Here is a 16,083-nt window from a genome sequence, read left to right as displayed (position 1 = left end):
TAGCAAGGTTCCTATCAAGAAAAAGAAACACCGGGTTTCTGTTGGCTCAAGATCTTCTACCCGGCTAGAAGCCCGTGGAATGGTCAAGAAAACAGCGATGTCCTCACAACCTCATTGGAAGGCACCGCTTTCTATTGAACTTTCTGATACCCCCTCCCTAGAGGACGCACTGGTTGTGGCGGAGGATGAGCTCGTGACGGAGGATTTCTGCTCAGAAGTACCTGCTGATGACGAGGTTGAGCACTCGATCGCCGATTTCTGCTCTGGTGATTGCAGGGAGATGCCAGGTTCTCCCTCCTCTCCCCTTTTGAAATGAATATACTAACTTGGAATTTTAGGGGTCTGAGTAACCCCATTTGTAAAAAAGATATTGCTTTTTTGGTTACTCGTAAAAAAGATATTGCTTTTTTGGTTTCTAAATTCAAAACTTAATCCTGCAAGAAACCAAACTTCCTAGCCCTATTGTTTTTTGCGCTAGGGAGATTTGGGGTTCTAGTGGGGTCTTTTTTTGTGGTATTGATGCTGTTGGTGCGTGGGGTGGTTTGTGGGCCTTGTGGGACCCTTCGATTCTACAGAATTTTGTGACTATTATCAGAGACAGGTTTATGTTAATTGGATTTCAGGGCCCTCTTCCTGGTCTTTGTTGGGGATTGCTTAATGTGTATGGTCCTAATGATCCTGCCTCTAAAGAGGCTTTTGTTAATGATTTGGAATCGGTTATTACTAATTTCATTTCCCTGTTTGCATTGGTGGGGATTTTAATCTCATTAGATAGCCTCATGAAAGCTCTGCATCACTGTCCATTAACTCTTCTATGTGCCTTTTAACCTTTTCATTGAAGGACTCTCCCTCATGGATATCCCTATTGTTGGATCCAAGTTTACTTAGTCCAATAATTTTATTTTTTCGCTTACTATGTCTACCCTAGACAGATTTTTAATCTCTTCAAAATGGGTAGATGTTCTTCCATTGGTGTTGGTTAAGGCCCTCCCTCGTCTTTCGTCTGACCATACCCCATTGCTGATTTCTACTGGTCTGGAACGAGGGGGCCCAAAACCTTTCCGTTTAGAATTGGGTTGGTTGGAAGATAGGTCGGTAGTGGATCTCATCACTTCTACTTGGCTAAACTCTATTTCGGTAGGATCATTGGACTTTCAGCTTCATAAAAAATTGGTCAGCATTAAACATAAGCTCCTTGCTTGGAAAAAGGAGCATGGTTTGAATGCCAAGGTTCAAATTGATAACCTTTTAGATGAGATAGCTTTCTTGGATCACCAAGTCCAACAAACTGGGGTGTTGACAGTCGAGCTCTGGGACTCAGGAAAATCAAACTTGAAAGACCTTCACCTAAGTAGAATTGAGGAATTATATTGGAAGTAGAGGTCTAGAATTAAGTGGCTAAAGGAGGGTGACCTGAATACCAATTTTTTTTACTCTACTGTGAGTGCGAGAAGAAGACAAAATGATATATCCGGTCTCTCTATACCAGGTGTGGAGATGGATAATAGTGAGGCTTGGATGGAGGCCATTGTTGCTTATTTTAAGAAGGCCTTTTCCTCGGAGGTTAAATTCACCCCTATTTTGTCAAGGGTGCCTTTTAAATCTCTTTCTGTTGAATCCAGTTCCTTTTTGGAATGAGATATTTCCTTGGAAGAACTCAAGAAGGCAGTCTTTTCCCTTCCCGGTGAGAAGGCCCTGGGCCCGGACGGTTTCCCTATGGTGTTTTTTCAACGCTTTTGGAATCTTATCAAGTCAGACCTCCTTGGCATGGTCAGAGCCTTTATGCTCAGCTGTGAAATTTTCAAGGGTGTCAACACCACTTATATTGCTTTGATCCCTAAAAAGTCCGTAAGTGCAGAGTTGTCGGACATCAGACCCATCAGCTTATTGTCCAGTCTTTATAAGATTGTGGCAAAGGTCTTGACTAAGAAACTAAAGTCTGTTCTCCCTGATCTTATTTCACCCAACCAATCTGCCTTCATCCAAAATCGTCAGATTACTGACAGCATTCTGGTGGCTCAAGAATGCCTACACTCTAAGGTACGCAGCCAAGTTCCTGGGGTTGTTATTAAGCTTGGCCTTGAAAGGCCTACGATCGTGTTGAATGGGGAGTTTTGTTGGAGATTCTCAGAAATATGGGCTTCGGGGATAAATGGCGGAGTTGGATTTTCGGTTGTTTGTCTTCGGCTCACTTCTCGATCCTCATTAAAAGGTCTCCATCTGGATTCTTCCGGGCTTCTAGAGGCCTCCGCTAAGGAGATCCTTTGTCTCCGTTTCTCTTCACTATCTATGCTGAAGGCTTTAACCTGATGCTTCATAATGTGGAAAGACGGGCTTGTATCAATGGATTTAGGGTGGCTGACTCGGGCCCGCTGGTTTCTCATTTACAGTATGCTAATAATACCCTTATTTTTTGTGAGGCAACCTGTCACACCCCAAGATGACATACTGGGCCTGATAAAACCTGACCATAATTGTCACACCCCAAGAATTTACAATACTGATATTCCTGAGATGTGACAGTCAAAACATATATACATTTCTTGATAGGACAAATTTACAGTGGCGAATTCTTACAAGGTAACAAAAGAAAGTTAGCACAACAACAATATCTTCCAAGGTTGATCTTGACTAGCACTCAAAATGAATACGCATTTATCCTGAAAAAAATGTTTACCATAATTTGATGAGTTTGGCTACGCAGTAAGTGATCATCATAATCCTAAAAATAATCATGATTGAAAGATATCAATATTTTAAAAAAGGAGATCTATTAACAGAAATGCGTCAACAGTTTCACTTTAAAAAATACATAATTAAGTATAATCCGAATAATTGAAATGCATATAACATTTTAACATCAATGCATAATTCAAAAGATTTCACAAAATACCCTACTGGCGTCCCAAGTAGGTCACCTATATACCCCATCAGCGTCCTGATGGGTCCACTTAATCCCTATTGGCGTCCCAGATAGGTCCACTTAATCCCTGCAAGTCCACTTATACCTCACCGACGTACCAGATGAGTCCACTTAATCCCTGCAAGTCCACTTATACCTCACCGACGTACCAGATGAGTCCACTTAATCCCTACCGGCGTCTCGAATAGGTCCACTTATACCTCACCGACGAACCGGATGATTCCACTTACATACTTAAAGTATTTCTAAATCTCTTTAAACATTCGAAAACAGCAATATCGTGTACTCAACATATCACTGAAATCATTAATATGAATTTCACTGAAACCATTAATAACAGTCACTTTCAATAACATTTCAAAAATAACCAATCAAATATTTTGGGCTCAAATTTAGAAAGGTAGCAGTTCGTAAAGACATTCTAGCATAATTGCCAATTTAATATGTATAGAAAACCTCTTATAGAAATTCAAGAATATGGAATTATCACAATTTATGGGATATCAATTTGCAAATAAACATTTCACAACAATGTTATAATCAAATGCAAAAATGTCAATTTTTAGATAATAATGCAGTCATTTGCACATGAAATTTACAATGTCTAAATATTCAAAAACAGTAGAAAGAAATCTCACAATTTTACTAAAAGCAGAAATATCACATTTATTTCTAATAATTTGATAGTATCTAAAATTTTCTAACAATAGACAAGAAAAATAAATAAATAAATTTATTTCTAAGAATTTACAACATTTAAAATTTCTAATATCATAATTTTATTAAAAAGATTATTTTTCAAAATAATGAGGTCGCTTGCCCATAACATTTATCGTGCCTAAAATTCATGATAATAAGCAGAAATAATTATTTCATTTCATTTTTTAAAAAAACGGATTATTTTTCAAGATAATGAAGTCACTTACACACAAAACTTATAAAATAAAGATCCTGGATGGAAATATCAATATTTATTAAAAACAGACTATTTTTCAGAAAGATGATGTCACTTACATTTAATCACTCATGAAATTGATGCTTTTGGTGTATGTTGGTTGGGGCACTAAAAGGGCGCCCGTTTACAGTAGATCTTATGGAATTAGTATGCACAAGAGCTCAGTGATAAAAGTTTCTGTTAAAAAAACACGTCTCATGGTTATACCTTAGGAAGATGGCACATTTAATTTACTTACACGTCACAGTGGGTTGTCAAGGGCCAACACGTAAGAGAAACTACAAGCCACGTCATAGAGAAGACCCAAAAGAAAAAGGAGTGGTCCTTTTAGACCAGGCTGCGTATGATGCACCAAACAGAATAAAATGAAACTTCTTCTAATCGTAATGGTCTTAGTACCATTGACTCTCAGATAAAGTTTATTTCTTTATATAATTTTTATTTTTTATTTTTAATACTATTATTATTATTATGTTCACTATTTTTTTTTGAAATTTTAGAATTATTACATTCTTCCCCCCTTAAAGAAATTTATTCCTCTAAATTTGTGTACCTGGTTATTGAAAAAGATAAGGATATTTTTCTCTGATATCGTCTTCTCGCTCCCAAGTTGACTCTTCTTTTGAATGGTACTGTCATAATATACGGACCAAAGGAATCTCCTTATTGCGCAACACTTGCACCCTTCTATCCAGTATCAAAATTGGCTGCTCAATGAAGGATAGGTCCTTCCTGATTAGTAATGGTTCATATTTCAAGATATGGGATTGGTTGGGCTGATATTTTCGTAGTGAAGATACATGGAAGACATTATGGACATTTGTCAATTCGGGTGGTAAGACAAGTCTATAAGCGACACCTTCGATTTTTTCCAGGATAACTGCGGTTTCATTTTGAGTGTTCGTCAGGATCAACATTGGAAGATATTGTAGTTGTGCCTAAGCTTTCTTTATTTCTAATAATTTTACAGTATCTAAAATTTTCTAACAATAGACAAGAAAAATAAATAAATTTATTTCTAAGAATTTACAGCATTTAAAATTTTTAACATAGATAAAATATCACAATTTTATTCAAAAGATTATTTTTCAAAATAATGCGCATAAAATTTATCGCACCTAAAATTCATGATAATAAGCAGAAATAATTATTTCATTTTATTTTTAAAAAGAATGGATTATTTTTCAAGATAATGAAGTCACTTACACACAAAACTTATAAAATAAAGATCATGAATGGAAATATCACTATTTATTAAAAACAGACTATTTTTCAGAAAGATGATGTCAGTTACTTTAATTCCGAAATTGAGGGAGCATCCGTTTTGGATGTGGGCTTATCATATGTGTTATCGTAGTCTCGTGTGTATGGTTCATAGATCATGGTTAGAGAGAGAGGTTATAAATGGAGAAGGTCTAGTACATAGAGTTGTGGTTGGGTAGAGGAGATAAGCGAAAGAATCTCCTTTGTTGTTGAAGCAGAGGATGCTTCTTGAGGGAGGGTTGATGAGCTGTTAATGAGAGAAAAAGAGAAGCCCCTTGACCCAAAAACGCAAGAGAGAGAAAGAGAGAGACATGCTAATAAAAACGATACACCTCATATGCAAGGTGTCGCTTAAAGAGGTGTTCTTATAAAACTTTTAGTGGTGGACCTAAGGTCCACCCAAGTAGAATTGAACCCTCAAGTATATTAACAATAATATCGTTTATTTATTGTTGCCTTGTAAGAATTCGCCACTGTAAATTTGCCCTAGCAAGAGATGTATCTATGTTTTGACTGTCACATCTCAGGAATATTAGTATTGTAAATTCTTGGGGTGTGACACAACCGAGGTCCAAGTTTCTAAAATTGCCTGCTTTTTGGCTTGTTGTGAGGCGGCTTTGAGTATCAAGGTTAATTTCAACAGACCCGTCTTTTTGGAATCAATTGTAACCCATATTTGATTCTTCTTCTGTCCGATTGACTTGGTTGTTCTGTTGGCTCTTTTCCTTTTTCTTATTTGGGTATTCCTATTTCTCTCTCTCGACACCCCGTCTCGGTTTGGTATAAGGTGCTAGAAAGAATTCAAGTCAAACTCGATCTTTGGAAGCTAAAATATCTCTCCTTGGGTGGCAAGGTGACTCTTCTTCAAGCTTGCCTAGCAAATATCCCGATCTACCTGATGTCACTATTTCACATGCCCTCCTCGATTATTAAGAAAATTGAGATGAAGACGTACAATTTCTTGTGGGGATCTTCTGGACTTGACCGAAATTCCATTTGCTTAGCTCAGATCAGGTCTGCACCGCGAGGAGGGAAGGTGGTTTAGGCATTCGCAAACTTAAATATATGAATAAGGCTCTGCTCTGTAAATGGTGGTGGACGACTTGGTGAAGTCTCCTTTTTATGGAAGCCTGTTTACAGATGCAGACCTATAGTTGCTAGTCATTTTCAATGGAATATTGGTAATGGTGCTTCCACTTCCTTTTGGCATCATAAGTGGTTAGGGGATGTCCCACTTAAGCTGTGCTACCCCATTCTTTTTGCGAAGGTGCTTCACCCCAATGCCATGGTTGCTGATATGTTTGATTCCAATGCCCAGGTGGGGCTTGGCATATTTCATTCCCGTACAATCGCCTTAGTGGCGAGGCTTATAATCAATGGTACATCTGTTGGGGCTCTTGGAGCATGTTTACATTTCCCCTGAACACTCGGATGATCTTATCTGGGAATTGGAATGTAATGGTCTTTTTTCGGTTAAATTCTGCTATAGACTCCTATTCCATGACAGATGGCGATGGCCTCTTCCTCTTGCCGCCACGGTTTGGAAATGGCCGATACCCCATAAGCTTCAGGTGTTTATATTTCCTGCTATCTAGAACAAGACTTTGACTGTGGATAACTCGATAAAGCAAGGTAAAGTACTTCCAAATGTTTGCCTCATGTGCAAAATGCATGAGGAGACAGGTTCGTACACTGTCAGGTTGCCTAAAAAATTTGGTATTGGTTTTTCGGTCTTCTTGGAATCCATGCCCCCATTCCCTCGTCGGTTATGGAGATTGTTTCCCAACTATCCTTTCCTCATTTACCGGTGGGACGAAGTATGGTTTGGATGATTGCTAGAGGGGTAGTGATGTGGGAAATATGGAAAGAGAGAAATATGCATACTTTTGATGGGGTGAGTCTACCGGATGCTCGCTTGATTGACAATACCAAGCTTTCATTATGGAATTGGTTTTCGGTCACCAAGCTGGGATGTGGTATCTCTTACTCAGATGTTATGCTTAATTTACCTAACCTCTTCCTTTTGTGTAAAGTTAAAATGAGACCTCGGATTTTTTGGACACCACCAGAGGAGGGGTGCTTCAAATTGAGCTTTGATGGAAGTTCTATGGCCAATCCTGGTTTAGCTGGCATTGGGGGGGTTTTAAGCAATAGCTCGGGTGTTGTCATCGTTTCCTACACTGGTCCCCTAGGCATTGCCACTGCTAACCATGCCAAACTTGCTTCGTTATTACAAGGTTTAAAATTCTTTCTATCCCATAACCTTGGTCGAAGTTACATATTTGAGGGTGATTCCTTAAATGTGATTGGTTGGTGCAAGAAGGAACGCTCTATCCCTTGGAAACTCAGGTCCATCTGGCTGGAAGTTTTAGATCTTTCTGCCTCTCTTTCAGTGTCTTTCTCCCATGTGTATCGTGAGGCAAATGTCCTTGCTATACTTTGGCCAAAGGCGGGGCTTCTCTTCCCTCTATTTTGCTCTCTGCTGATGTAATTTCTTTTGCATGATCGCTTTAATAAAACTTTGGAACCTTTGTCCAAAAAAACGATATCAACTTATGTTGTGAGATATAATGTTAAAATCTTTTATTCACTTAGGGACGGTATTTCTTCAGCAGTCGATAAGTTTTATAGTTCCAAATGCCAAATTCAAATATTGCTTAAAAACTTTTTAACTCTTCCCGAGGTAATGAATGAAAAAATTTGTTGTTGAGGACTTGACAAAGAGAGAGAGAGCGAGAGAGACTCAGTTAGGTCTCTCCACAAGTTACTATTCTCAGATAGATGTAGTGCATTGGGCTCTGAAAAACTTTAGGCACAACCTCATTTCGTGTTTGAATTTTAATTTTTTTCTACAAATCCAAATCACTTGAAATTTTAGCCGTGTGTTCTTATCAATAATGCGCACCTAATAAAAATATCACAAAAACAACCAAAATACCTTCAAAACTTTTCGAGGGTATTTAGGCCAATTTATTTAATGTAAAATATTTTTTTGATATTTTTATTAGATTCACATATTTTTTGAAGAACATACGTTTAAAATTTCAAGTGATTTATATTTATAGAAAAAAATTAAAATTCAAACACAAAATGAGGTTGTGCCATTTAAATCGGCCCAGATTCAATACTGTAGTAGTATGCACATGGACGTATATGATATTTTTCCATATATATATGGGCGTGGTTTCTATAAAGTTGCAACCTTAAACAATCCAATTAATGCGCAACGCCAAATTTTATCATAACATGCAATTTTTGTGTAAAAAAATCTTAGGATTATCCAAAACTCTATTTTCGTATCTATTTATAAAATTTTAAACTCAAAAAATGGTTAAAATCAAGTAGATCTATCAACATATGAAATCTTAAAAGTGGACAAACTAGATAATGTGCAGCAAGATGCACTATTTTTGGAACTCAAAATATTCCTTTTTTCATATACAAACATGTCATTGTCGAGATGATCAATTAGAGGGTTTTTCAACATTAAAACAACATTTTTTGATGGAGTTTTGAGGTGCATCTGTAATTCTAAATTTTAAGGTTGCAACCTTATGTCAATTTTTTCCTATATATATATGGGTGCGATTTCTATAAGGTTGCAACATTAAACAATCCAATTAAGGTGCACCTTAAAATTTTATCATAACATGTAATTTCGTTATAAAAAATTCTTAGTATTATCTTAAAATCTATTTTCATACCTAATTAGAAAATTTTAGATTCCAAAAATAGTTAAAATTAAGTAGATCTATAAATATATGAAAATCTTGAAATTGGAAGGTCTAGATATTGTGTTACAAGATGCACTATTTTCGGAACTCAATTTTTTTTTTTTTTTCATATTCATACATCTCAATGTCGAGATGATCTATTAGAGTGTTTTTTCAACATTAAAACAACATTTCTGATAGATTTTTGAAGTGCATCTGTGATTCTACATTTTAAGGTTACAACCTTATGTATATATATATATATATATATACATATATATATATATATATATATATATATATATATATATATATGTGTGTGTGTGTGTGTGTGTGTGTGTGTGTGTTGTGTGTGTGTGTGTGTGTGTAGGGGGAAAAGATGGGATTAACCCACTAGGCTCATATGAACATATGAGCCCAACGGCCCAGATTAGATATGGGCCGATCTGACGATCATGGATGTCCGGTAGTGATTGAATTTTTTTTTTATATATATACAGAGCCAAATCACTTGAAATTTTAAGTGTATGTTATTCTCATCCAGCAGCACCAAATAAAATACAAAAAAAATTATCTGCAAAAAATAAAATGACCAAAATACCTCTCAAAGTTTTTCGGGGGTATTTTGGTCAATTTATTTCATATAAAATATTTTTTTGCTATTTTTCAAAAATTCACCTATTTTTTATGAACACACTATTAAAATTTCAATTGATTTGAATTTACACATGTCGGTACCCCCACGAAGCGATAAATGCATCTCTTTCATGCGCTTCTTTCCGCGCCTCAACAGTGTAATTAGTGGTGCGAGCATCATCTCTGTTGAGCATGGAAGTTGGCAATAGATATGTGAGCTTAAAGAAGTACATCAATGGCGAGCCATGTGAATCTGACCTTGAAATCAAGACTGCAACCCTCTCTCTAGAGCCCCGAAAGGGTTCAGGAGATGTGATTGTGAAGAACCTCTATCTCTCTATCGATCCTTACCAGCTCAATCGCATGAAATTGTACAACTCTTCTCAATCAGCCCTCAGCACTTCCAGACGTCTTGCTCTCGGTCAGGCGAATCATGGAACCTCATGAATTCTCTAGCCATCCTTGAATTATGCAGATCTCTCTCTTTCTCTCTCTTCTCTCTCTCTCTCTAGCATTGGTTTAAAATTAATAAAGGCCTTAGGTTTTATAAAAAAAGGTCTGAAATAAATGATGTCGAACTGTATTCATATTCATAGCTGATTTATATGGCTTTTAGAAGATTTGGTCAACTTTCACCAATTTTTTATTTTTCTGAATATTTTAAGATATAAATCTAAATTTTCAATAATCTATCTTTTTATATACATTTTTGGACTTTTAATGATTTTTATTAGTTATTTTACTATTTTCAATTTTAATTATTTTCATAGTTTTATCATACAGAATCATAGACAGATAAAAATTTCATGCGATTTTCTGTTGTATTTGTTTTGCTTATTATATTACTCACGATCTTAGTTTATTGAGCAAAAAAATGTGTAATTTGAGTATCCAAAAGTGAAATGGTGTGTAATAATTAGGTAATTGATGCGCCCGGTGTTGGCGAGGTAATGGTATCAGATGATGCAGAGTACAAGAAGGGGGATTGGGTTGCTGATTTCATTGGATGGCAGGAGTACAGTGTCATTCATGGAGGAGAAACCATGCGAAAGATTGAGACCAAAGAATTCCCCTTATCGTATCACGCTGGAATTTTAGGTAATGCAGTCAAAATATCTTTAGGATTATTTATTTATTTATTTAAGGATACCCCTCAAAATCAACTCAAAAGCTATTCTATCCACCAATAATCTTTGGTATCGTACTCAACTTGGATAATGTCTGTTTTTAGAATATTGTAAAAACCTCCAATACCATACTTTCTATGAAACTTACCCCAACTTAATTTTTTAGCTTTTTTTTTTTTTTTCAAGACAAACTTTCTATGCAAATACCCCTAAAAAAAAAAGTTCATTTTTTGTTAGACGGATTTCATACACAAAAATCATTTTGTTCATATTTCACGTTGACTTTTGGACCCCACTAGCACATTGCCAGTATGCACAAGTGGACCCCCCTAAAATAACTATCGGACCGAAATTGAGTATTTTCGGATAGCCTTTTATATAGTGCTGGAGTGCTCGAATCCATTAATATCTACTGCCAGATCGCCCTTTACAACTGTCGGACCGCACTTTACACAGTGTTAGAGCCCTATTGCCGGACCATAGTTACATAATGCCGAATCCTATTTTGGTGGGATAGAGGATAGAGAGGCATAGGTAAAGTAAGTAAAAGAGGGTAGTTTAGGTTTTTATTTATTTAATTGAGGGTATTTGCATAGAAAGTGTATTTTGGAGGAAAAAGTATGAGAAAAAGTTAGGTTGGGGTAAGTTGTATAGCAAGTGTAATCTTGAGGTTCGTTTTATTTTATTTTTTTAATTTTTAATTTTTATTTCTTTTTGTTATTTCTCCTCCTTTACACTATCCATTAAATCTCTCTCTCTTTCAAAAAATACAGTCGGACCGGCTTCTGGAAATTCAGAAGTGTTGTGACCAAATTGAAGTAAAAAAAAAAAAAACAAAAGCGGTTCGGCACAAAAGTGTGCCAGACTGGCTTCTAGAATTCCACAAGCCTTGTGGCTAGTCTGGCACCCTTTGTGTTGGATCGAAGCAAACAATTTCCGTCCAGCACAAAAGTATGTCGGACCAGCCACGAGGCTTAAGGAATTCCAGAAGCTAGTACAATACACTTTTGTACCATTCTGTTTTTTTTTTTTGTCAAAGATTGGTGAGTTCTTTTGTCATAATCTTTATTTTATATTTTCCCTTTTTGAAATGCCCCAAACCATAAATCAGTTTATTGTTTCTACTCTATTTTTTTTCTACTTTTAAACTTATTCTAACTCTAAAGTTAGTTTTGGTTTTATTCTATTTTTATAAAAAATTTGGATTTTTCAAATGTATGTTATTTTTTCCTAAGTTTTTAGGGATTTTTTTACCACTCCATAACTCGTTTATGTCCAGCAGACTTGGCCGAATAACTCACCTCAACCTCCAGAATAACTCACCTCAGCCTCTGCACATTAATTGCAATTGTTGAAATTAATGCATCTATTATGTGACAATGTTGAAATTGGTAAGAGATATCTCAACTTTACCCTGTTTTTATGCAGGGTTTAGTGGGTTTACTGCATATGTTGGTTTTCACCATATATGTAAACCCAAGAAAGGTGATCGTGTGTTCGTTTCTGAGGCCGCAGGATCGGTGGGAAGCCTAGTTGGGCAATATGCAAAACTTGCAGGTTGCTACACTGTTGGTTGTGCCTGAAGCAAGAAAAAGGTTTTGTTCAATTACTTTTCTGTGATAATTCTCGGGTTTAGTAGGGTTCAGATTTGGGGCCAGAGGCATTGTTAGGGTTTTATTCAATCTCCAGAAAACACAAGCAGTTTCTGGGTTTGTTAGGAATATCTTCGAAAATAAACATCATGGGTTTATAAAATTTTATGATATTATTATGATGTTTTGGAGATGCAGGTTGATATGCTGAAAGACAAGTTGGGTTTTGGTGATGCATTCAATTACAGGGATGAGCCTGATCTAAAAGCAGCACTAAAACGGTGCATCTCTTTTGTTACTATAGGATATTTTGAGCAACTTTCATGAAGGGGCTAGAGTATTCTGATTTCTGAATGATTTTGGACAACACAGAAATTGAACTTTAAGGATGAAACCAGAGGGACTTTTAATCCAAATCAGTGCTTCAAAAAGCGGATAGGATTGTGCGGTTTGAATTGGAGCATGTAGGGTACTCACCCAAATCATAAAACCCCAGGACTGGCCCGCTTCCTACCAGTTATATTTTTTATTATCTTTTAATTTCTATAAAACATTTTCATGGTGAACAAGGTCCAAACTGGCCAGTCCACCGATCTAACTCGGTTCGGGCCATGAGTTGGGTTTCAAAAACATTGATTATAATCTATTTAGCTAATATTATTGCGCTATGCACCTTCTATTAATCTCGAACATCTCATCTAACCACAAGTTAGAAGCTATTGGAAAGACAATCTACAATTTCTCCCCTCAAAAATTAGGCATAAAAAACTGTGTTAGCTTTTTACACAGAAAAAATTGGAAGTTTCCCTCCACCAAGTTTCAAAAAAATTACTAGAAGGTGCAAGTATAAAAAAGTTTAATTAGGAATTCTTCATGGATATCTTAATAAAGACTCAAAATTATAGTGCCTTCTTATGGGAAAGGAAATTTGAAGTGCCAGATATAACAAGTGATTGAACTTGGTTTTTCATCGAGAATTCAAGTGTGGAAACATTTTGCATGTAGCTTTTATGTATCCTCTAGACCAGTTTACCTTTTAGGGGCGAGGCCAATTTGTTCCGAGTTCTATGTATAACTCCCAAGTTGTGGTTTCTGGCCCTGTGCAGTACTCAGGCGAGTCCGAGACTGGGACAGGGCCGAGAACCTGGCGTTAGGCGTGTTTCTAAACGCTATTCTTTCCACATGAAGATTCTCACTTCTACTTAATTATTTTGTTTAGAGTCTTACACATGAAGATTTTCATCTACTCTTAATGAGTTTATCTACAGGCATTTCCCTGATGGAATTGACATATACTTTGACAATGTTGGAGGAGAGATGTTAGAGGCAGTTGTGGCCAACATGAACTGTTTTGGTCGCATTGGCATGTGCGGTGCCATTTCAGACTACACTAACTCTAGCAAGACCGCAGCATTTGACACAGTGGACATAATCTACAAACGCGTAACAATTCAAGGTTTCCTTCTAAACGATTACAAAAACATCTACCCGGAATTCATGAAGGCCACCGTTGATTATTTGTGTCGAGGGAAAATTCATGCCGTCGAGGACATCTCTCAGGGCCTCGAGAGCGTGCCTGCAGCTTTTGTGGGGCTCTTCCATGAAGACAATACAGGGAAGAAACTTGTCCAAGTGACTCATGATTGAAGGTGAGCAAGTAGTATGATGGCTCATTCTTGCCTAAGGCCGTTGTGTTTATTGTAGTGTTTGCTTTTACTTGACTACTTAATCAATATTGTGATGCTAGTATCCCAGTCTTTCTTTGGTCCATTGCTTTGGCACTATGTAGGAACTTCTTAATCAATATTGAGAGGTGATGTTGAGTTTGGGTGAGACAGTTGACTTAGTTTACGGAAAAGTTTATAGAGAGCTGAGGCTTTAAACAATTAAATTAGAATCCATCTAAAAAATTTCACCAAAAGAGGTTGTTTTGATGCTCAAATATCTTCAAATTGATTATCTCGACATCAAGATGCATGGACATGAGAAAAAAATGGATTTCAAGTTTTGAAAATATTACATCTTGTATTCCATTTTTTGACCGTCAATTTTCAAGATTTTCAAGTTTTTATAGATCTATTAGATCCACTATTTTGAAGGTTAAAATTTTATAATTAAAGATGAAAATATATTTTAAGGCTATCACAAATATTTCCAATATTGAAACCATATTTCTCAACACTATTTAAAGGTGCGTTTTACTTTGATTATTTAGAGCCTCGGAACTATAAAAACCGCACCCTTTACTTTAATGTGCAGGCTGCTTTTGCACTTTGCAGAACTACTCGATATTTCATTCATGGAGGTGCTATGCCCTTCTAATATTTCTTCTGTCTTCTATTACTCTACATTATCTTTTACCAATTAAAAATTATACTCATTGTGTAGCCATTTTCTTGCATATTTTTCTATTAAAATGAAATGATATAATGATGCATACATACATGATCACCCATTTCAAAAACACATAATCATTTAGGAATTTTTGAGTTACAAAATATGTGTTTATTTACATGAATGTTCATTCTGTTTATATGTACTCTCTATTGTGTATTTTACATTGCTACGTGCAATGCACGTAATCCAACTAGTGCAATGTATGATCTACAATTGCACTCATATTAAGCAATGTTAAGAAAAACAGTGATTTGGATTGTAATCGTCCAATTCGGATCGAGAATTGGCCGAGCTGGTCTGCTTCCCACAAAATATTTGGAGCGGGCTGGTTCTATTGGCCAGAATTGGTCCCACATTTTTATTCTTTAAATTTTCAATTTTTTTGTTCTATAATTGTTTATCAGAATTGGTTTTCTAAATAGGTGATCCGAGTCTTTCATCCGGTTTTTTAAACCTTGTGCTTAAGCAACAAATATTCAAGCATAATAATAGACCTTAGTGATATAGGAATCGAAACCTATGCATAGCAAAGATTTTAAGTCATGAAGTTTAGGCTTATTTTATGACAATATTAATAGATACTCATATTTGGTCTTTACCACTGTTAATGGACCCAGCGAATAACTCAGCCTTTACAAACGGCTGACACAAGTTTGTCCCAACTCACCTAGAAAGTTGGATAAGGTGATCTAGCACGATGTATACAATTTTTAATTTTTTTTCTTATCGATTAGAACATTTATAATAATTTAATTATAATATATTCAATTCAAAAGAAAAGAATAAATAAAGAATTGGTTATCACTTGCTGTCTCTATTTACGACTTTCTTTTATTAAATGAATCTCATATGGGCCCCACATGGCCTCCCTCCAAACATATTTGAGATTTTTTTTAAAACAATTGGATTTTTAGAATATGTGAAATAGGTTTTACTTTTCTCTAAATATTAAATACTAAAATTGAATGTTTCTTAAATTTGTAAGTACATTTTGCAAAAATAAAATATCCAAAGCTATATAAAAATTCAAATAATTATTTTAAAAATCAATTAACATCAAAATAAATAAAATGAAATAATTTTGAAGGGAATAGGATCATTTTAGATTTAGAAATTAATAATTCTAAAGGACTTCATCTTCTACTGTGCATTATAATCTACACTTACTGTCTTAAATTGATCCAACAGTTCCCATGACTCACATGCCTCTGCAATGGTTCATTATTGGGCTACCAAAGTCAGCTAATAGACAAAGATATATAATCTCAGTCTGTAGATTACAGGTTCTCCCCTAGATACGAACCCATGATCACCTAGACCAGATGCACCCACAGCTCTATGGTGCAAAAGGGTAACATCTCGCAAATGTGTGCACTGCACCCTCAATAATGTCTTTTTTTTTCCTGATATGACTATCATATGCATATGCCATGTGATGGTTCATTGACGAGGCTTTGGCCTTTATCTCTAGAGGCCA

General features: G+C 35.9%; 1 protein-coding gene across 1 annotated transcript; it reads left to right on the top strand.

The window, feature by feature from the left end:
- The first annotated feature begins 9,624 nt into the window (after window positions 1-9,624).
- On the top strand, window positions 9,625-14,042 carry LOC18428392 (2-alkenal reductase (NADP(+)-dependent)). Its single transcript, XM_088866531.1, is given in 5 exon segments — window positions 9,625-9,916; window positions 10,411-10,588; window positions 12,046-12,212; window positions 12,408-12,490; window positions 13,478-14,042. Coding segments are annotated over 5 exon segments (1,041 nt in total). The 5' UTR covers window positions 9,625-9,682; the 3' UTR covers window positions 13,857-14,042.
- Window positions 14,043-16,083: the final 2,041 nt, after the last annotated feature.

Source organism: Amborella trichopoda, chromosome 5, assembly GCF_054954075.1.
Source record: "Amborella trichopoda isolate Santa Cruz 75 chromosome 5, AtrichopodaSantaCruz75HAP2 v2.0, whole genome shotgun sequence".
NCBI classification, from domain to species: domain Eukaryota; kingdom Viridiplantae; phylum Streptophyta; class Magnoliopsida; order Amborellales; family Amborellaceae; genus Amborella; species Amborella trichopoda.
Note: the sequence above shows the minus strand (reverse complement) of the source record. Positions and strands in the feature narration are given on the sequence as shown.